This window comes from Pristiophorus japonicus, chromosome 2, assembly GCF_044704955.1.
Source record: "Pristiophorus japonicus isolate sPriJap1 chromosome 2, sPriJap1.hap1, whole genome shotgun sequence".
In the NCBI taxonomy this organism is placed as follows: domain Eukaryota; kingdom Metazoa; phylum Chordata; class Chondrichthyes; family Pristiophoridae; genus Pristiophorus; species Pristiophorus japonicus.
The window spans coordinates 71,326,958-71,344,956 of NC_091978.1; the positions used below are offsets into that span (position 1 = coordinate 71,326,958).

At 43.1% G+C, this 17,999-nt stretch overlaps 1 protein-coding gene across 1 annotated transcript in view; it reads right to left on the reverse strand.

Moving 5' to 3' along the window:
* LOC139228763 (A disintegrin and metalloproteinase with thrombospondin motifs 12-like) overlaps positions 1–17,999 on the reverse strand; it is an 801,719-nt gene that overhangs the window by 468,813 nt on the left and 314,907 nt on the right. Inside the window, exons 4-5 of the mRNA XM_070860105.1 lie at positions 11,163–11,359; positions 4,057–4,140 (exon numbers count right to left, since the gene is read on the reverse strand). Of these exons, the coding sequence (XP_070716206.1) occupies positions 4,057–4,140; positions 11,163–11,359 (281 nt within the window). The remainder of the gene's footprint in view (positions 1–4,056; positions 4,141–11,162; positions 11,360–17,999) is intronic.

Below are 17,999 nucleotides of genomic sequence, written 5' to 3' on the forward strand. Positions count from 1 at the left end.
TAGAATTTACTAATAAACAATTCATTTTCAGCCTGAATTGCTCTTTCGACAGCAATTTTAAATCTTTAATCTAACTCCCTGGGCTAGATTTACACGATATATAGACATTTAGTTTTCATTCAAACTGCTTAATGACTAAGCAAATCAAAAGCATAGCAATCATGAACATATTAAAGAATACATCAGTCTAAGCAGTGATCTGAGCTTTAAAAATGATTTGTCATCATTGCATTCATATTACCCCTGCTTTTCCATTAAGGGTTGGGATTCTTCCCACTCGGCATCAGATCACATCACATATCATTGCCCCAACATGATTTTAGCTGGACAAGCAGCTGGAAGCTTACTAGTTGTCTGTGCTGATTTAACTCCAGCTGTACACCATGGGCACACCACGGGGTATAAATGTATTGGTTGTGCCAACCTACAGCTATGTTTTCTGGACTTGGGTAAGTGGGATGTGTTCTTACATTGAGGGCAATGTATTGGGCAAACAAATATTTTACATGTGGATTTCTCAGTAGCTTAGTTTGGAGAATCGACAATATGGTGATGGGTTTCTGTACGTATGATAGAGAGCTGAGCGGAACTAGAAAAAAGTGAGTTGACTTAACTGTTATTAAACTGATTGTGGCATTATTTTTGTTGGAGGAAGTGAAGAAACTTGCTAAATGTAGATTTTCAATGCATTGGTGGTTAAATTTAGTTATTTAGAAACATAGAAACATAGAAAATAGGTGCAGGAGCAGGCCATTCAGCCCTTCTAGCCTGCACCGTCATTCAATGAGTTCATGGCTGAACATGAAACTTCAGTACCCCATTCCTGCTTTCGCGCCATACCCCTTGATCCCCCGAGTAGTAAGGACTTCATCGAACTCCCTTTTGAATATATTTAGTGAATTGGCCTCAACTACTTCCTGTGGTAGAGAATTCCACAGGTTCACCACTCTCTGGGTGAAGAAGTTTCTCCTCATCTCGGTCCTAAATGGCTTACCCCTTATCCTTAGACTGTGACCCCTGGATCTGGACTTCCCCAACATTGGGAACATTCTTCCTGCATCTAACCTGTCTAAACCTGTCAGAATTTTAAACGTTTCTATGAGGTCCCCTCTCACTCTTCTGAACTCCAGTGAATACAAGCCCAGTTGATCCAGTCTTTCTTGATAGGTCAGTCCCACCATCCCGGGAATCAGTCTGGTGAATCTTCGCTGCACTCCCTCAATAGCAAGAATGTCCTTCCTCAAGTTAGGAGACCAAAACTGTACACAATACTCCAGGTGTGGCCTCACCAAGGCCCTGTACAACTGTAGCAACATCTCCCTGCCCCTGTACTCAAATCCCCTCGCTATGAAGGCCAACATGCCATTTGCTTTCTTAACCGCCTGCTGTACCTGCATGCCAACCTTCAATGACTGATGTACCATGACACCCAGGTCTCGTTGCGCCTTCCCTTTTCCTAATCTGTCACCATTCAGATAATAGTCTGTCTCTCTGTTTTTACCACCAAAGTGGATAACCTCACATTTATCCACATTATACTTCATCTGCCATTTATTTGCCCACTCACCTAACCTATCCAAGTCATTCTGCAGCCTCATAGCATCCTCCTCGCAGCTCACACTGCCGCCCAACTTAGTGTCATCCGCAAATTTGGAGATACTACATTTAATCCCCTCATCTAAATCATTAATGTACAATGTAAACAGCTGGGGCCCCAGCACAGAACCTTGCGGTACCCCACTAGTCACTGCCTGCCATTCTGAAAAGTACCCATTTACTCCTACTCTTTGCTTCCTGTCTGACAACCAGTTCTCAATCCACGTCAGCACACTACCCCCAATCCCATGTGCTTTAACTTTGCACATTAATCTCTTGTGTGGGATCTTGTTGAAAGCCTTATGAAAGTCCAAATATACCACATCAACTGGTTCTCCTTTGTCCACTTTACTGGAAACATCCTCAAAAAATTCCAGAAGATTTGTCAAGCATGATTTCCCTTTCACAAATCCATGCTGACTTGGACCTATCATGTCACCATTTTCCAAATGCGCTGCTATGACATCCTTAAAAATTGATTCCATCATTTTACCCACTACTGAGGTCAGGCTGACCGGTCTATAATTCCCTGTTTTCTCTCTCCCTCCTTTTTTAAAAAGTGGGGTTACATTGGCTACCCTCCACTCCATAGGAACTGATCCAGAGTCAATGGAATGTTGGAAAATGACTGTCAATGCATCCGCTATTTCCAAGGCCACCTCCTTAAGTACTCTGGGATGCAGTCCATCAGGCCCTGGGGATTTATCGGCCTTCAATCCCATCAATTTCCCCAACACAATTTCCCGACTAATAAAGATTTCCCTCAGTTCCTCCTCCTTACTAGACCCTCTGACCCCTTTTATATCCGGAAGGTTGTTTGTGTCCTCCTTAGTGAATACCGAACCAAAGTACTTGTTCAATTGGTCTGCCATTTCTTTGTTCCCCGTTATGACTTCTCCTGATTCTGACTGCAGGGGACCTACGTTTGTCTTTACTAACCTTTTTCTCTTTACATACCTATAGAAACTTTTGCAATCCGTCTTAATGTTCCCTGCAAGCTTCTTCTCGTACTCCATTTTCCCTGCCCTAATCAAACCCTTTGTCCTCCTCTGCTGAGTTCTAAATTTCTCCCAGTCCCCAGGTTCGCTGCTATTTCTGGCCAATTTGTATGCCACTTCCTTGGCTTTAATACTATCCCTGATTTCCCTAGATAGCCACGGTTGAGCCACCTTCCCTTTTTTATTTTTACGCCAGACAGGAATGTACAATTGTTGTAATTCATCTATGCGGTCTCTAAATGTCTGCCATTGCCCATCCACAGTCAACCCCTTAAGTATCATTCGCCAATCTATCCTAGCCAATTCACGCCTCATACCTTCAAAGTTACCCTTCTTTAAGTTCTGGACCATGGTCTCTGAATTAACTGTTTCATTCTCCATCCTAATGCAGAATTCCACCATATTATGGTCACTCTTCCCCAAGGGGCCTCGCACAATGAGATTGCTAATTAATCCTCTCTCATTACACAACACCCAGTCTAAGATGGCCTCCCCCCTAGTTGGTTCCTCGACATATTGGTCTAGAAAACCATCTCTTATTATTAAAAAACTCATTTAAGTTGTGCTTGGCTACCTATTCTGCATTCTTCAAACCCTGGATTTGCTCCCTGTTTTCAACATGATGTATTAATATTTGCACTGTCAGTTCTTTAATGTACTTTTTGATCATTGCCATCGGAGACAAGCAAAGCAATGGGAAATGTTTTTGAGTTTCTTAACTTTGCTTTGCCATCTTTGGATCCTATTTTTATTAACTGTATTCTGCTGAAAAGTATTCCAGTTAATTGTGGGCTATGCTATCACATCTTATCATAATATGATACAGGGCGAATTATCATGCATTTCTTGGCCGACTGTCTATTTCACATGGTTCTGGGGCGTCACTCAAGCCCTGCCAGGCTATGCAATGTTGCTTCAGCTAGAATTCAGTGCTATTTCATCTCCTTCACTTGCTCGCCAGAAAAATAAATCAAGGTAATGCTGTTGAAGGCAAAGAGTACAAAGTAAAGGAAAAAGGTCATATTAAAATTGAATTATTTAAGAGGATTATTGATCCAATATTTTTTCCTTGGTTTCACTTGGTTCATAATTAAAATCAGGAGCTCACTACATAGAGACTCCATGGTGTAACATGCTGCCACATTACTGAGAGCAGCATCTCGTCAAGACATTAACTGTGATTGTGTCCCCCAATAAAATGTTAGTAACACTGCATCAAACAACATTACTTAAAATTAAAGATTAATTAATATTCGGGTTTTTGAGTTTAATAGTTGGCTTCTTATACCCTACATAAATACTGATTATGTTGAGAAATTTGGTAACTTTGACAAGGAAATGCGCTGTAATGTATTGAAATTCACACTTGTAATTAGAAATTGCATACCTTTATTTTAATATACAATTTGACTCCTTATATAAATAGTTAAAAATGAAAAATATGAATAAACAGTAATAGTACCTCCTCTTCCTCTAGTAAAATGAGACGCACCAATACGATGTGGATTGCGTTACCAATACTAGGTTCATGGAACAAGCTTGTAACCTGTGCCAATGTCAAAACAAAGCAATTAATCGAAATCAATCCAGAAAACTACCAACACAAATTGAAACAAATTCGGCAGCGGAGGATTGTTATTCAATCACTGTCTCCTCACATTAACCTCAGTGAATGAATGATTGACACATTGTATCTCCTGCAATGCATTCAAAGGCATTGGTTTACAGAATGATACACACTGCAAGATCTGTAAAATTCTACAAAAGGTGCAGTATACTGGAGGAACAAAAGCAGAGCTATCTGCACAGCACTTTACTCATGCACGGTATGACAACAGGCAAATTAAAATTTTTAATTTTATTTCACAAATATCATGCAAATTGAAATGCAAGTCGCAGTACTGAATTGCTTATCATTCCTTTTGGACCATGTCAGATGATATCTTTTCGGCTTGTACTGATACATTGCATATTTATAATATAACATAGCAGAACACAAGAGATTATATGGGAGCATCCCAATTCTAATGAGCTTCTGTTCACATATCCGCACCATCATTAAGACCGTACATTTCCATCTCCATCACATCGCTCGACTCCACCCCTGCCTCAGCTCGTCTGCTACTGAAACCCTTATCTATGCCTTTCTCGACTTGACTATTCCAATGTGCTCCTGATTGGCCTACCATTTGCTACCCTCTCTAAACTTGAGGTCATCCAAAACCAAGCTCCCGGTATCGTAACTTGCACCAAGTCCCATTCATCCATCACCCCTGTGCTCGCTGACCTACATTGGTTCCCGATTAAACCAGAGCTCAATTTAAAAAATATCATCCTTGCTTTCAAATACACCATGTCATCGTCCCTCCCTTACTCTGTAATCTCCTCCAGCCCCACCACACTTTCCCCGCCCCGAGACATTTGCGCTCCTCTAATTCTGGTCTCTTGAACATCTTCAATTTTAATCACTCAACCATTCAGAGCATAAGAAATAGGAGCAGATGTAGGCCATTAGGTCCCTCGAGCCTGCTCTGCCATTTAATAAGATCATGGCTGATCTGATCATGGACTCAGCTCCAATTCCCTACCCGCTCCCTAAAACCATGTATTCCCTTTCTCTAAAAAAATTAGGGATGCGTGAATAAAGGTACAGCAGTTATCATGGGCGACTTTAATCTAATATAGATCGGGCTAACCAAACTGGTAGCAATACGGTGGGGAAGGATTTCCTGGAGTGTATTAGGAATGGTTTTCTTGACCAATATGTCGAGGAACCAACTAGAGGGCTGGCCATCCTAGACTGGGTGATGTGTAATGAGAAAGGATTAATTAGCAATCGTGTTGTGCGAGGCCCCTTGGGGAAGAGTGACCATAATATGGTAGAATTCTTTATTAAGATGGAGAGTGACACAGTTAATTCAGACACTAGGGTCCTGAACTTAAGGAAAGGTAACTTTGATGGTATGAGACATGAATTGGCCAGAATAGACTGGCAAATGATACTTAAAGGGTTGACGGTGGATAGGCAATGGCAAACATTTAAAGATCACATGGATGAACTTCAACAATTGTACATCCCTGTCTGGAGTAAAAATAAAACGGGGAAGGTGGCTCAACCGTGGCTAACAAGGGAAATTAATGATAGTGTTAAATCCAAGGAAGAGGCACATAAATTGACCAGAAAAAGCAGCAAACCTGAGGACTGGGAGAAATTTAGAATTCAGCAGAGGAGGACAAAGGGTTTAATTAGGAGGGGGAAAATAGAGTCTGAGAGGAAACTTGCAGAGAACATAAAAACTGACTGCAAAAGCTTCTATAGATATGTGAAGAGAAAAAGATTAATGAAGACAAACGTAGGTCCCTTGCAGTCAAATTCAGATGAATTTATAATGGGAAACAAAGAAATGGCAGACCAGTTGAACAAATACTTTGGTTCTGTATTCACGAAGGAAGACACAAATAACAATACTAGGGGACTGAGGGTCTAGTGAGAAGTAGGAACTGAAGGATATGCTTATTGAGCGGGAAATTGTGTTAGGGAAATTGATGGGATTGAAGGTCGATAAATCCCCAGGGCCTGATAGTCTGCATCCCAGAGTACTTAAAGAAGTGGCCATAGAAATTAGTCTATCAACTCGAGATCAGTTCCTATGGAATGGAGGGTAGCTAATGTAACACCACTTTTTAAAAAAGGAGGGAGAGAGAAAACAGGTAATTATAGACCGGTTAGCCTGACATCAGTGGTGGAGAAAATGTTGGAATCAATTATTAAAGATGAAATAGCAGCGCATTTGATAAGCAGTGACAGGATCGGTCTAAGTCAGTATGGATTTATGAAAGGGAAATCATGCTGGACAAATCTTCTGGAATTTTTTGAGGATGTAACTAGTAGAGTGGACAAGGGAGAACCAGTGGATGTGGTGTATTTGGACTTTCAAAAGGCTTTTGATAAACTCCCACACGAGTGATTGGTGTACAAAATCAAAGCACATAGTATTGGGGGTAATGTACTGACACGGATAGAGAACTGGTTGGCAGACAGGAAGCAAAGAGTCGGGATAAACGGATCCTTTTCAGAATGGCAGGCGGTGACTAGTGGGGTGCCGCAGGGCTCAGTGCTGGGACCCCAGTTATTTACAATATACATCAAGGATTTAGATGAGGGAATTAAATGTAATTAAATGCAGATGACACTAAATTGGGTGGCGGTGTGAGCTGTGAGGGGGATGCTAAGAGGCTGCAGGGTGACTTGGACAGGTTAGGTGAATGGGAAAATGCATGGCAGATGCAGTATAATGTGGATAAATGTGAGGTTATGCAAGTTGGGAGCTATATAAATGCAACTCATTGGAGTTCAGAAGAATGAGAGGCGATCTTATTGAAACAAACATATAACATAATGAGGGGGCTCCTCACCTGGAATATTGTGTTCAGTTGTGATCTCCTAATCTGACGAAGAACGTTCTTGCTATTGAGGGAGTGCAGCGAAGGTTCATCAGACTGATTCCCGGGATGGTTGGACTGACATATGAGGAGAGACTGGATCAACTGGACCTTTATACACTGGAGTTTAGAAGGATGAGAAGGAATCTCATAGAAACATATAAGATTCTGACGGGACTGGGCAGGTTAGGTGCGGGAAGAATGTTCCCGATGTTGGGGAAGTCCAGAACCAGGGGACACAGTCTTAGGATAAGGGGTAGGCCATTTAGGACTGAGATGAGAAGAAACTTCTTCACTCAGAGAGTTGTTAACCTGTGGAATTCCCTACCGCAGAGAGTTGTCGAGGCCAGTTCATTGGATATATTCAAGAGGGAGTTAGATATGGCCCTTACTGCTAAAGGGATCAAGGGGTATGGAGAGAAAGCAGGAAAGGGGTACTGAGGGAATGATCAGCCATGATCTTATCGAACAGTGGTGCAGGCTCGAAGGGCCGAATGGCCTACTCCTGCACCTATTTTCTATGTTTCTATAATCTCCGCCTTAAATATATTCAATCACCCAGCCTTCACAGCTCTGTGGGGCAGAGAATTCCATTGATTTACTACCCGCTGAGAGAAGAAATTCCTCCTCATCTTAGTTTTAAATGGGCGGCCCCTTATTCTGAGACTATGTCCCCTAGTTTTAGTTTCCCCTATGAGTGGAAATATCCTTCCTGCATCCATCTTGAGGAGCCCCCTCATTATGTTATATGTTTCAATAAGATCGCCTCTCATTCTTCTGAACTCCAATGAGTTGCATTTATATAGCTCCCAACTTGCATTTATATAGCGCCCAACCTACTCAACCTATCTTCGTGAGTCAACCCCCTCATCTCCGAAATCAACCTAGTAAACCTTCTCTGAACAGCCTCCAATGCAAGTATATCCTTCCTTAAATACGGGACCAAAACTGTACGCAGTATTCCAGGTGTGACCTCACCAATACCCTGTACAGTTGTAGCAGGACTTCTCTGCTTTTATACTCTATCCCCCTTGCAATAAAGGCCAACATTCCATTTGCCTTCCTGATTACTTGCTGTACCTGCACACTCACTTTTTGTATTTCATGCACAAGGACCCCCAGGTCCCTCTGTACTGCGACACTTTGCAATTTTTCTCCATTTAAATTATAATTTGCTTTTCTATCATTACTGCCAAAGTGGATAACCCCACATTTTCCCACGTTGTACTGCATCCGCCAAATGTTTGCTCATTCACTTAGCCTGTCTATATCCCTTTGCAGATTTTTTGTGTCCTCACAATTTTCTTTCCCGTCCATCTTTGTATCATCAGCAAATTTGGCTACATTACTCTCAGTCACTTCATCCAAATCATTAATATAGATTGTAAATAGTTGTGGCCTCAGCACTGATCCTTGCGGCACCCCACTAGTTACTGTTTGCCAACCAGAAAATGACCCTTTTATTCCTACTCTCTGTTTTCTGTTAGTTAGCCAATCCTCTATCCATGCTAAAATATTACCCACAACTCCATGAACTTTTATCTTGTGCAATGACCTTTTATGTGGCACCTTATCAAACGCCTTCTGGAAATCCAAATACCGCACATCCACTGAGTCCCCCATATCCACCCTGCTCGTTACATCCTCAAAGAACTCCAGCAAATTTGTCAAACATGATTTCCCTTTCATAAAACCATGCTGACTCTGCTTGATTGAATTATGCTTTTCCAAATATCCTGCTACTGCTTCCTTAATAATGGAATTCAACATTTTCTCAACGACAGCTGTTCGGCTAACTGGTCTATAGTTTCCTGCTTTCAGTCTGCCTTCTTCTTTAAATAGGGGCATTACTTTTGCAGTTTTCCAATCCACTGTGATCTCCCCAGAATCCAGGGAATTTTGGTAGATTACAACCAATGCAGCCATTATCTCTGCAACCACTTCTTTTCAGACCCTAGGATGTCCGTCTTTAGTCCAATTATTTTACCATGTCACCATCATCGTCATCATAGGTGGTCCCTTGAAACGCCCTTGCTTCCACGCCACAAAAAAGGACGTGTTCACAGGTGTTTCAATGAAGGACCCGAACTACATCCTGAAAGGTGGCAGATGCCTGTGCATGCATTTTTTTCACGTGTGGTGGCCGTTGCACACCAGCCACTACATGGGGTTGACAGAGCTAGGTCTTGGTCCAGTGGCAAGGATTACCCAAGACAACTGGAGACCAGCTCTGCTGCACGGACCTAGTGCGCACACATATCGCAGTGTGGACTGGTCCATGCTGCCCCTGGTCCCCTGGTCCCGAACTCGCGCCTCGATCACATCCCTCCACAGTGTCTCGCCGCTCCTTCACCAAAACCTCGCTGCTCCTGCTGTATCTGCCCACGCTCCAATCACTGACCTGGATCTTCATGACGTCACTCTTCACAGCCCTAGGCCTCCTGCACCAGCTCGGGCTCTACCTAGTAGTGGCATGCCTCTACACTGCCCATGGCCGCTGCTCGCTGCTCCTTTTATGGCCCCGACCTGCCGTTGATGTTCCCTCACAGATCTTTAGTACTACGTCTTTAGTGATAGTGATATTTTTAGTTCCTCCCTCCCTATAGCCCCTTGATTATCCACTATTGGGATGTTTTTAGTGTCTTCTACCGTGAAGACCAATACAAAATATTTGTTCAACGTCTCTGCCATTTCCGTGTATCACATTTTTAATTCCCCAGACTCATCCTCTAGGGGACCAACATTTGCTTTAGCCACTCTTTTACTTTTTATGTACCTGCAGAAACTCTTACTATCTGTTTTTATATTTTGTGCGAGTTTACTTTCATAATCCAGCTTCCCTCTCTTTATTATTTTTTAAGTTGTTCTTTGCTGGCTTTTAAAAGTTTCCCAATCCTCTAGCCTCCCACTAGACTTGGCCACATTGTATGCTTGTTTTCAATTTGATACCATCCCTTATTTCCTTAGCCACGGATTGGTGGCCGTGCCTTCAGCTGCCAAGGTCCTAAGCTCTAGAATTCCCTCCCTACACTTCTCCACCTCTCTTCCCTGCTCCTCCTTTAAGGCGCTCCTTAAAACCTGCGTCTTTGATCAAGCTTTGATCACCTGCCCTAATGTCTACTTATGTGGTTGGTGTCAGGTTTTGTTTCATACTGCTCCTGTGAAGGGCTTTGGGGTGTTTTACTACGTTAAAGGAAAAAAAGAGGAGAATTTAAACAAGTTTACTGGGGGATGGGAACCTGAGAATAGAGTCATTACGGAGGGGAGTAAAGCTGGAATTGGAAAACAAAAATGTAGAAAGTGAATTTGAAGGACAGAGGAAACAATAAGGAAAAGTTGATAAAAAAAACCAAAGTTAAAAGCTCTTTGTCTAAATGTATGTAGCATTCGTAACAAAATAGATGAGTAGCCGTCACAAATAGATAGAAATGGGTATGATTTGACAGCCATTACAGAGACGTGGTTGCAAGGTGACCAGAGCTGTGAAGTAAATATTCAGGGGTATTGAACAATTCGGAAGGACAGACAGAAAGGAAAAGGAGGTGGGGTAGCACTGTTAATAAAGGATACGACCAGTGCATTAGTGAGAAATTATATTGGCTCAGAGGATCAGGATGTTGAATCAGTTTGGGTGGAGATAAGGAATAATAAAGGGAAAAAGTCACTGGTGGGCGTAGTCTATAGGCCCCCTAACAATAGCTACACTGTTGGACGGAGTATAAATCAAGAAATAATGGCAGCTTGTAATAAAGGAACGACAATAATAATTATAACCCTCATATTTTTTGGACAAAGCAAATTGGCCAGGGTAGCCTTGAGAAAGAATTCACAGAGTGTATCCGGGATAGTTTCCTTGAACAGTACGTTGCAGAACCAACCAGGGCGAAGGCTATCTTAGATCTAGCACTGTGTAATGAGGCAGGATTAATAAATGATCTCGTAATAAAGGATCCTCGAGGAACAAGTGACCATAACATGGTTGAATTTCAAATTCAGCTGGAGGGTGAGAAAGTTGGTTCTCAAAGATTTTTGGCCTGGTGGAGTGTTGTGTGTGTTGAGATCAGTATGTCATCATACTTGGGGTTTTTTTTTTCAGAAAAAAGATTTAAATGTAATTAATCTTACCATATTTATTATGGTAAAGATGTACGACTGCACATTTTCACTTCCATGATATTCTATCATTTTGGTATCAGCAACTACTAAAGTTTCAACCCATCGTTCTTTGCTGATCGATCGCTGGGAGATTCTGCGGCCTTTTCTATGAATTTCTTCCCATCTCTCTCTTTGTCTCTCTGGCTCCAGGATATTATTAACAGAATCTGTACAAAAAAAAGCAACATGCATGTTAGCTATATGCTGCTTCTTTGACACATTTATAACAATCAGTACACTTCAATATTACTTCATTGTGTGTAAAGCACTTTGGGACACTCTGAAGTTACGATAGGCACTATATAGATACAAGTCATTTTTATTCTTCCTTTCTTATTTTAACTCACTCTCAACAGAAAGCAAAGAAGGAAAAAGCTTCATCTTTCCCTGTGAAAGACTGTTTAACAAGTACTTGCATTTTCAACCTGCTCCTTACATGTAGGAAGACATATCAGAGCAATTTACAATAAGGAGGAAAAGGCTGCTGGCAACAAGGACAGACGCATCAACATTAGTGTCCTCGACCAGGCCAACATCCCCAGCATCGAAGCACTGACCACACTTGATCAGCTCCGCTGGGCAGGCCACATAGTCCGCATGCCAGACACGAGACACCCAAAGCAAGCGCTCTACTCGGAACTCCTTCATGGCAAACGAGCCAAAGGTAGACAGAGGAAACGTTACAAGAACACCCTCAAAGCCTCACTGATAAAGTGTGGCATCCCCACCGATACCTGGGAGTCCCTGGCCAAAGACCGCCCTGAGTGGAGGAAGTGCATCCGGGAGGGCGCTGAGCGCGAGTCTCACGCCGAGTGCATGCAGAAAACAAGCGCAGGCAGTGGAAGGAACGCGCAGCAAACCTGTCCCACCCTCCCTTACCCTCAACAACTGTCTGTCCCACCTGTGTCAGGGACTGTGGCTCTCGTATTGGACTGTTCAGCCACCTAAGAACTCATTCTAAGAGTGGAGTCAAGCCTTCCTTGATTCCAAGGGACTGCCTAGATTGATGATGATGATATGATATGATATGATACATTCTTTACGACATCCCTAAAGACATGACACACAAGATGGCTCTGCAGGAACTTATCAAGTGACCTTGTCACATGATCCTTTTATTATATGTTGCATTACCACAGTAGTCCACTAGGTGGAGCAGTAGTCTACTGGGGGAGCTCTAGATTACACTTCTCCCTCTTTAATGAAAAAGTAATTATAACAAAATAATCATCATACATAACTTGCATGGTTATACACAACAAAAGATATAGGGCTAGAACTTCCATCTTCAGCGCAACTGCTCAAAACCTTAGTGGTTTTCGGGCGGTTGCCTCTTTAGAACCGCCGGAATACCACTAAGGTCCATTCCCGCAATTTTCGTAAGTCCGATGTCGGCAGTGGCGGTACTGGGCCAGAGCAGGCGGTGGCATTGCTCCCCCGGCATCGGCGATCTGCTTGCCTGTGTAAAGGCAAGTACACCCTTAGCAACGAGCCTCTTTCTCTTCTCTGTGCATGTGCAGACATTCTCCCACGATTTTGAGGGTCAAGGATGATACTGCGCATGCGCAGAGAAGAGAGAGAGGCTTGTTGCGTGGGGAGAGGAGAGAGAGAGGCTCGTTGAGAACAGTTGAGAGAAGTTTGCATTGTATTTAAAACATACGAATACTAATACTACATAATGCTACATAAATAAATAGTAACGTATAAATTATATATAGTACAGATCAATTAATAAATATAAATATAAATCATTTATACAGTTTAATATGCAAAGGGAAGATATGGGGGTGGAGAGAGAGCTAGGTGGAAAGAGGAGGGCCATACGGTTTTCGGAGGGGCCGCAGGAATCGTTGGTGCATGAGGTGGAGGCTCGTTGGGAGCAATTGACCTGAGGTGGAAGCGGAAAACCCACACCAATCGTCTACCAAAGAATCTGGCGAGAGATCACAGAGGCAGTGTCGTCTGCCACGCCCGTGATGCGGGGGTCAAACCAGGGGCGCAAACGTTGGATTGATATCGTTGGGTCGGCGAGAGTAAGTAATTACTTTTATCATGCACTGACTAATTACTCTTAATGTAGTGCCACATTTAATTACATTATAAAGCTAGGTGTCACGCATTATTCCCATCATCGATCTCATTGCGCTAGTTTTCTGTATTTTGATGTGTTCATCATGCAACACTTGCGTCCTAATGGTACTTAAGTAGTGCAGTCATTGAGGAACGGACTGGGGATGGTTAATTAGGAATGTCTATCTATCTATCTATTTATCTATCTATTTGTTCCGTAATAGTAGCTGTGAAATTTGTTTGCATATAGCTTTTGTCACCTTTGCAGAAAAAGTTAGGCAGCATTAGGGCGGAGGTCCGCCGAAGAGGGTCGAACTGTCTGACCTGGAGGAATGCGCTGCAGCTCTGATGGGCACACATGATCGCACCGCCACACATGTTGGTGCTGAACCGGTTCTTGCGGAGGGTAAGTCCTGCATAATCCCTGGGCTGCACTGCAGTCATCTAATTCAATGTTATGTCAATGCAATGTAGAATGTAATGTAATGCTGGGAGCACTAAATGTTGTTAGTTCTGACATGAATTTTTGGCTGATCATACTCTGCCACTTGGAAAGCAGCCTACTGTTTGGGACTCAAGTTTTTGTTATGTCATGCAGTTTCTGTCTCCTCTGCTTATGACAGTTTCATGTCATGATTCCCGGTAATATATGATGCAGCTGTTTGCTCCTTTACATAAGCCTGCGCCAAGTGAAGTGTACTCATGTCACCTCTGACCCCTCCCCTCTCGCCCCTCCACTGCTGCTAACCTTTAATATTATATTTTACAGTTGCACAGGAGGAACCGTCTGTCCCTCCCAGAGAGGAGTTATGAGAGGAAGTGACGGTGGTAAAAGAGACAGTGGAAGAGATGGTTGAGGAGGAGGACACTCCTCAAAACATTGTGACGGTGATGGTGGAGGAGGAGGGAGGGGTGGCGGGACTTGAAGGGTCCTTTCTATCTGTGGCCACTGATTCCTCATCGGAATCCAACTTTCTTGGATTCCAGTCCGAGGAAGCGGGACCAAGCGGCATGCAGCAGCACACACCAACCTCCATGCTGAATCCACGGCGGCTGATCCGACAAGGTGTGAAAGTTGCAAGACAGGCAGATGCGAACCTGGACATGGAGGGATTGTCTAGGACAAGCATCAACGTGAGTTGAGAGCTCCTCTAGGCATTGCTGGGTTGTCCGCCAACATTGCATTAGCAGCCCACCAATCGGAGGACACGGCGGACCTGATTGCGGCGGTGAGGGAGAATAACCAGTCCGTCAATGCCAATGCTATGCGGCAATCGATGGTCCTGGGATATGGCACCGCACCCCAAGGTGCCAAATCACCAATGGTGACAGCATCTGATCGTCGGAAGTACTTTCTCCCAACTTTGAAGCTGGGACCTCAACACCTCCAGCTTCTGCAGACCCCCCACACAAACCACTGCCATTGTTGCCCCCGCCCCTCAGCAGCCACGCTTGAGCTGCTCTGCTGCACGATGTCCTGGTCCCGACGTGGGCAGGGCCATGGGTATTAATAGCAGGAGGAGGAGGCGGACAGGGCCAAGGGTCAGGGGTGGATTGGGGAGGAAAGGCGTGGGGAAAGGTGGCCGCAGGTAGAATCTTTGGAGGCTGGGGGGTGGGGGGAGGTGTTGTTTTTACTTGTTGTTGTTGATGGGTGCTGTTGGATGTTGTTGATTATAATGTTTTGGTTTGTAAAATTTTCACTGAAAACAATTATTTTTTTTTAAACTAGTTAAAGTTACAATTTCAAATTCTTGTGCAGTGTCTCACTCACTTCTGGAAAATGAGGAGTAACAATCATTAAGAGTTACATACATGACCATGCAAGGGTGAAATCTAACGCTCACGTTCAAGCAATGCGTTCATTTATGAGCTGCTGACGTAACAGTTTTGCAGTGGTCCAGACATCGGAAGCGTTGCTTCAGCACTCCAATTGTCTTTTCGACGATATTATGTGTGGCTCTATGGCTTTCGTTATCGCTCTTCTCGGCTTCTGTTTGAGTCTTTCGCAGAGGGGCCATGAGCCAGCTGGCAAGGTCGTATCCTTTATCCCCCAGCATCCATCAGTGACCTTGTGGCTAACTCTTAAACAGGTCAGAGACAGTGCTCTCATGCAAGATGTATGTGTCATGGATGCTCCCTGGAAAATTTGCATTTACTGCCATGATTATTTGCTTGTAGTCGATAGCGAGCTGCACGTTCAGGAAATAGAATCCCTTTTGGTTTCGGTACACCTCCGCTTCCTCTAAAGGTGCTCGCAAGGCGATGTGCGTACAGTCTATTGCACCCTGGACTTTAGGGAAGTTTGCTATTCTCGAAAAACCCAAATCCCTCTCACTCTCTGGCTCCCTGGTCATTGGAAAGTGAATAAAATCCATCCTGTGTGCGTAAAGCGCATCAGTTACTTTGCGAATGCAGCGATATGCGGCGTGCTGAGAGATTCCGCATATGTCACCAGCTGATGCCTGAAATGAGCCGGATGCATGGAAAGAAAGTGCTGTAGTCGCGTTCACCTCGACAGGCAGTGCGGTGCTGATAGGCTGCACGTCTGCCTTAATGAGTTGACATATCTCAGTGATGACCTCTTTTGAGAAGCGCAGACTTCTAACGCACTGCGTATCGATCAGGTGCAGATACGAGCGATGCTCTCTGTAATTTCGTTGAGGGTAAGGCTTCCTCCTGGTCAAGAATCTGCGTCCTATTTGATTGGGCACATAGTGCTCTTCAACAAACCATCTTCCAACTCTATTCTGCATCATGTAAGTACAGGCCCCATTTCTCTTAACGTACTCAAAAAAGTTCAGATGTCCACAAATTTTTTTTGAATGAAAGTCAATGCTATTATTATCCAAAATATAAACAAAATCCCTTATAAACTACTCCAGAAATCACTCAAAAATCTATTTCAGGCTGCTGACAACTTGACACAGCCTTTTCCTTGACAAAAAACGATTTTCAAAAATGGAGTCATAACTCTGGGATAAGGCATGTTAAATATGTAAAAAATGGGCAGCAGGTTTCTCCAGCTATAGCGGGTGGCCATGGGCGGTAAACGGGCGGGCTAAATGGAAATTCTAGCCGATGGACTTACGTTGCCATATTTATAAATTAAACTTAACCACTGGTTTTCTGTTTCGAAGAGGATACCTCGTGAACAGAACCTTCCAAACATGGTTGTCGAACTTAGACTCATTCTAGGCTGAAATTTTTCTTCAAGGAAAACTCTTGATCTACATTTTGACTCTCTGCAACATCAAACTGTTTGTCTGCCTGACTCAGACTTAAATTCTGACTTTCTCTTGGACTTGTTTCGAATACATCTGATGTAGGATTTGCTACTGGTACTCGACTTGTAACAATTTTTCTATGTTTCTATCCTATTTTTCAATGTTTCTATAAACTTCTTCACTCAGAGAGTTGTTAACCTGTGGAATTCCGTGCCGCAGAGAGTTGCTGATGCTAGTACATTGGATATATTCAAGAGGGAGTTAGAGATGGCCCTTACGGCTAAAGAGATCAAGGGGTATGGAGAGAAAGCAGGAAAGGGGTACTGAGGGAATTATCAGCCATAATCTAATTTAATGGCGGTGCAGGCTCGAAGGGCCGAATGGCTTACTCGTGCACCTATTTTTCAATGTTTCTAACAAGACTATCTGACTCATCAGAAATAAGTGAATCATTCCAACTTTCAACTTTTTCCACATCTGTAGGTAAAATATGTGCTATGTGAACAAACCTAACCTTTCAATGATCAAATATCTTGACCATAAATGTGCGAGGACCACATATCTTCACCATTCTTCCTGGTAACCACTTTAACCATTTATGGTGATGGTTCTTCACTCTAAGCTTCTGATTCCCGATGTTGGGGAAGTCAGAACCAGGAGTCACAGTCTAAGGATAAGGGGTAAGCCATTTAGGACCGAGATGAGGAGAAATTTCTTCACTCAGAAAATTGTGAACCTGTGGAATTCCCAACCACAGAAAGTTGTTGAGGCCAGTTCATTAGATATATTCAAAAGGGAGTTAGATGTGGCCTTTACGGCTAAAGGAATCAAAGGGTATGAAGAGAAAGCAGGAATGGGGTACTGAAGTTGCATGATCAGCCATGATCATATTGAATGGTGGTGCAGGCTCGAAGGGCCAAATGGACTACTCCTGCACCTATTTTCTATGTTTCTATGATTCAATTTTACACTTCTCTCTCTTACTCAACCTCCATCATGATTTTCTTTCTGTCTTCATTACTTTTCTTCGACTGACTGTGCCAAGTTTGGCTTTAACAATGAGAACCTGGTTCATGGCTGTCATTTGAGAAACAACTCTGCCAGTAGTTGTACGAGGAGTATTACGATAAGTAATCAGAAAATTTGCCAATTTGTCATTCAGCAACAACTGCCATTTCTTTTCATTTGGATCCAACATTTGTTTGATGAGGGCACATTTTACAATTTGCACTGTGCATTCTGCTGCACCATTTGAAGGAGGGTAGTACGGTGGAACCGTGGTATGTTTCACACAATTTCTTCTCATGAACAGTGTAAATTCTTCTGGACAAAAATGCGGCCCATTATCACACACATCTTCTGGGAGGCCATATGAAGAAAACAATCTTCGCAAATTGTCTAGTATTTTACTTGTTATTTTCTGCATCGGAAACACATCTACCCACTTCTGACAATCACAATGAACAATTGTTTTCCTTGTATCTCAGCAAAATCTACATGTAACCTTTGCCAC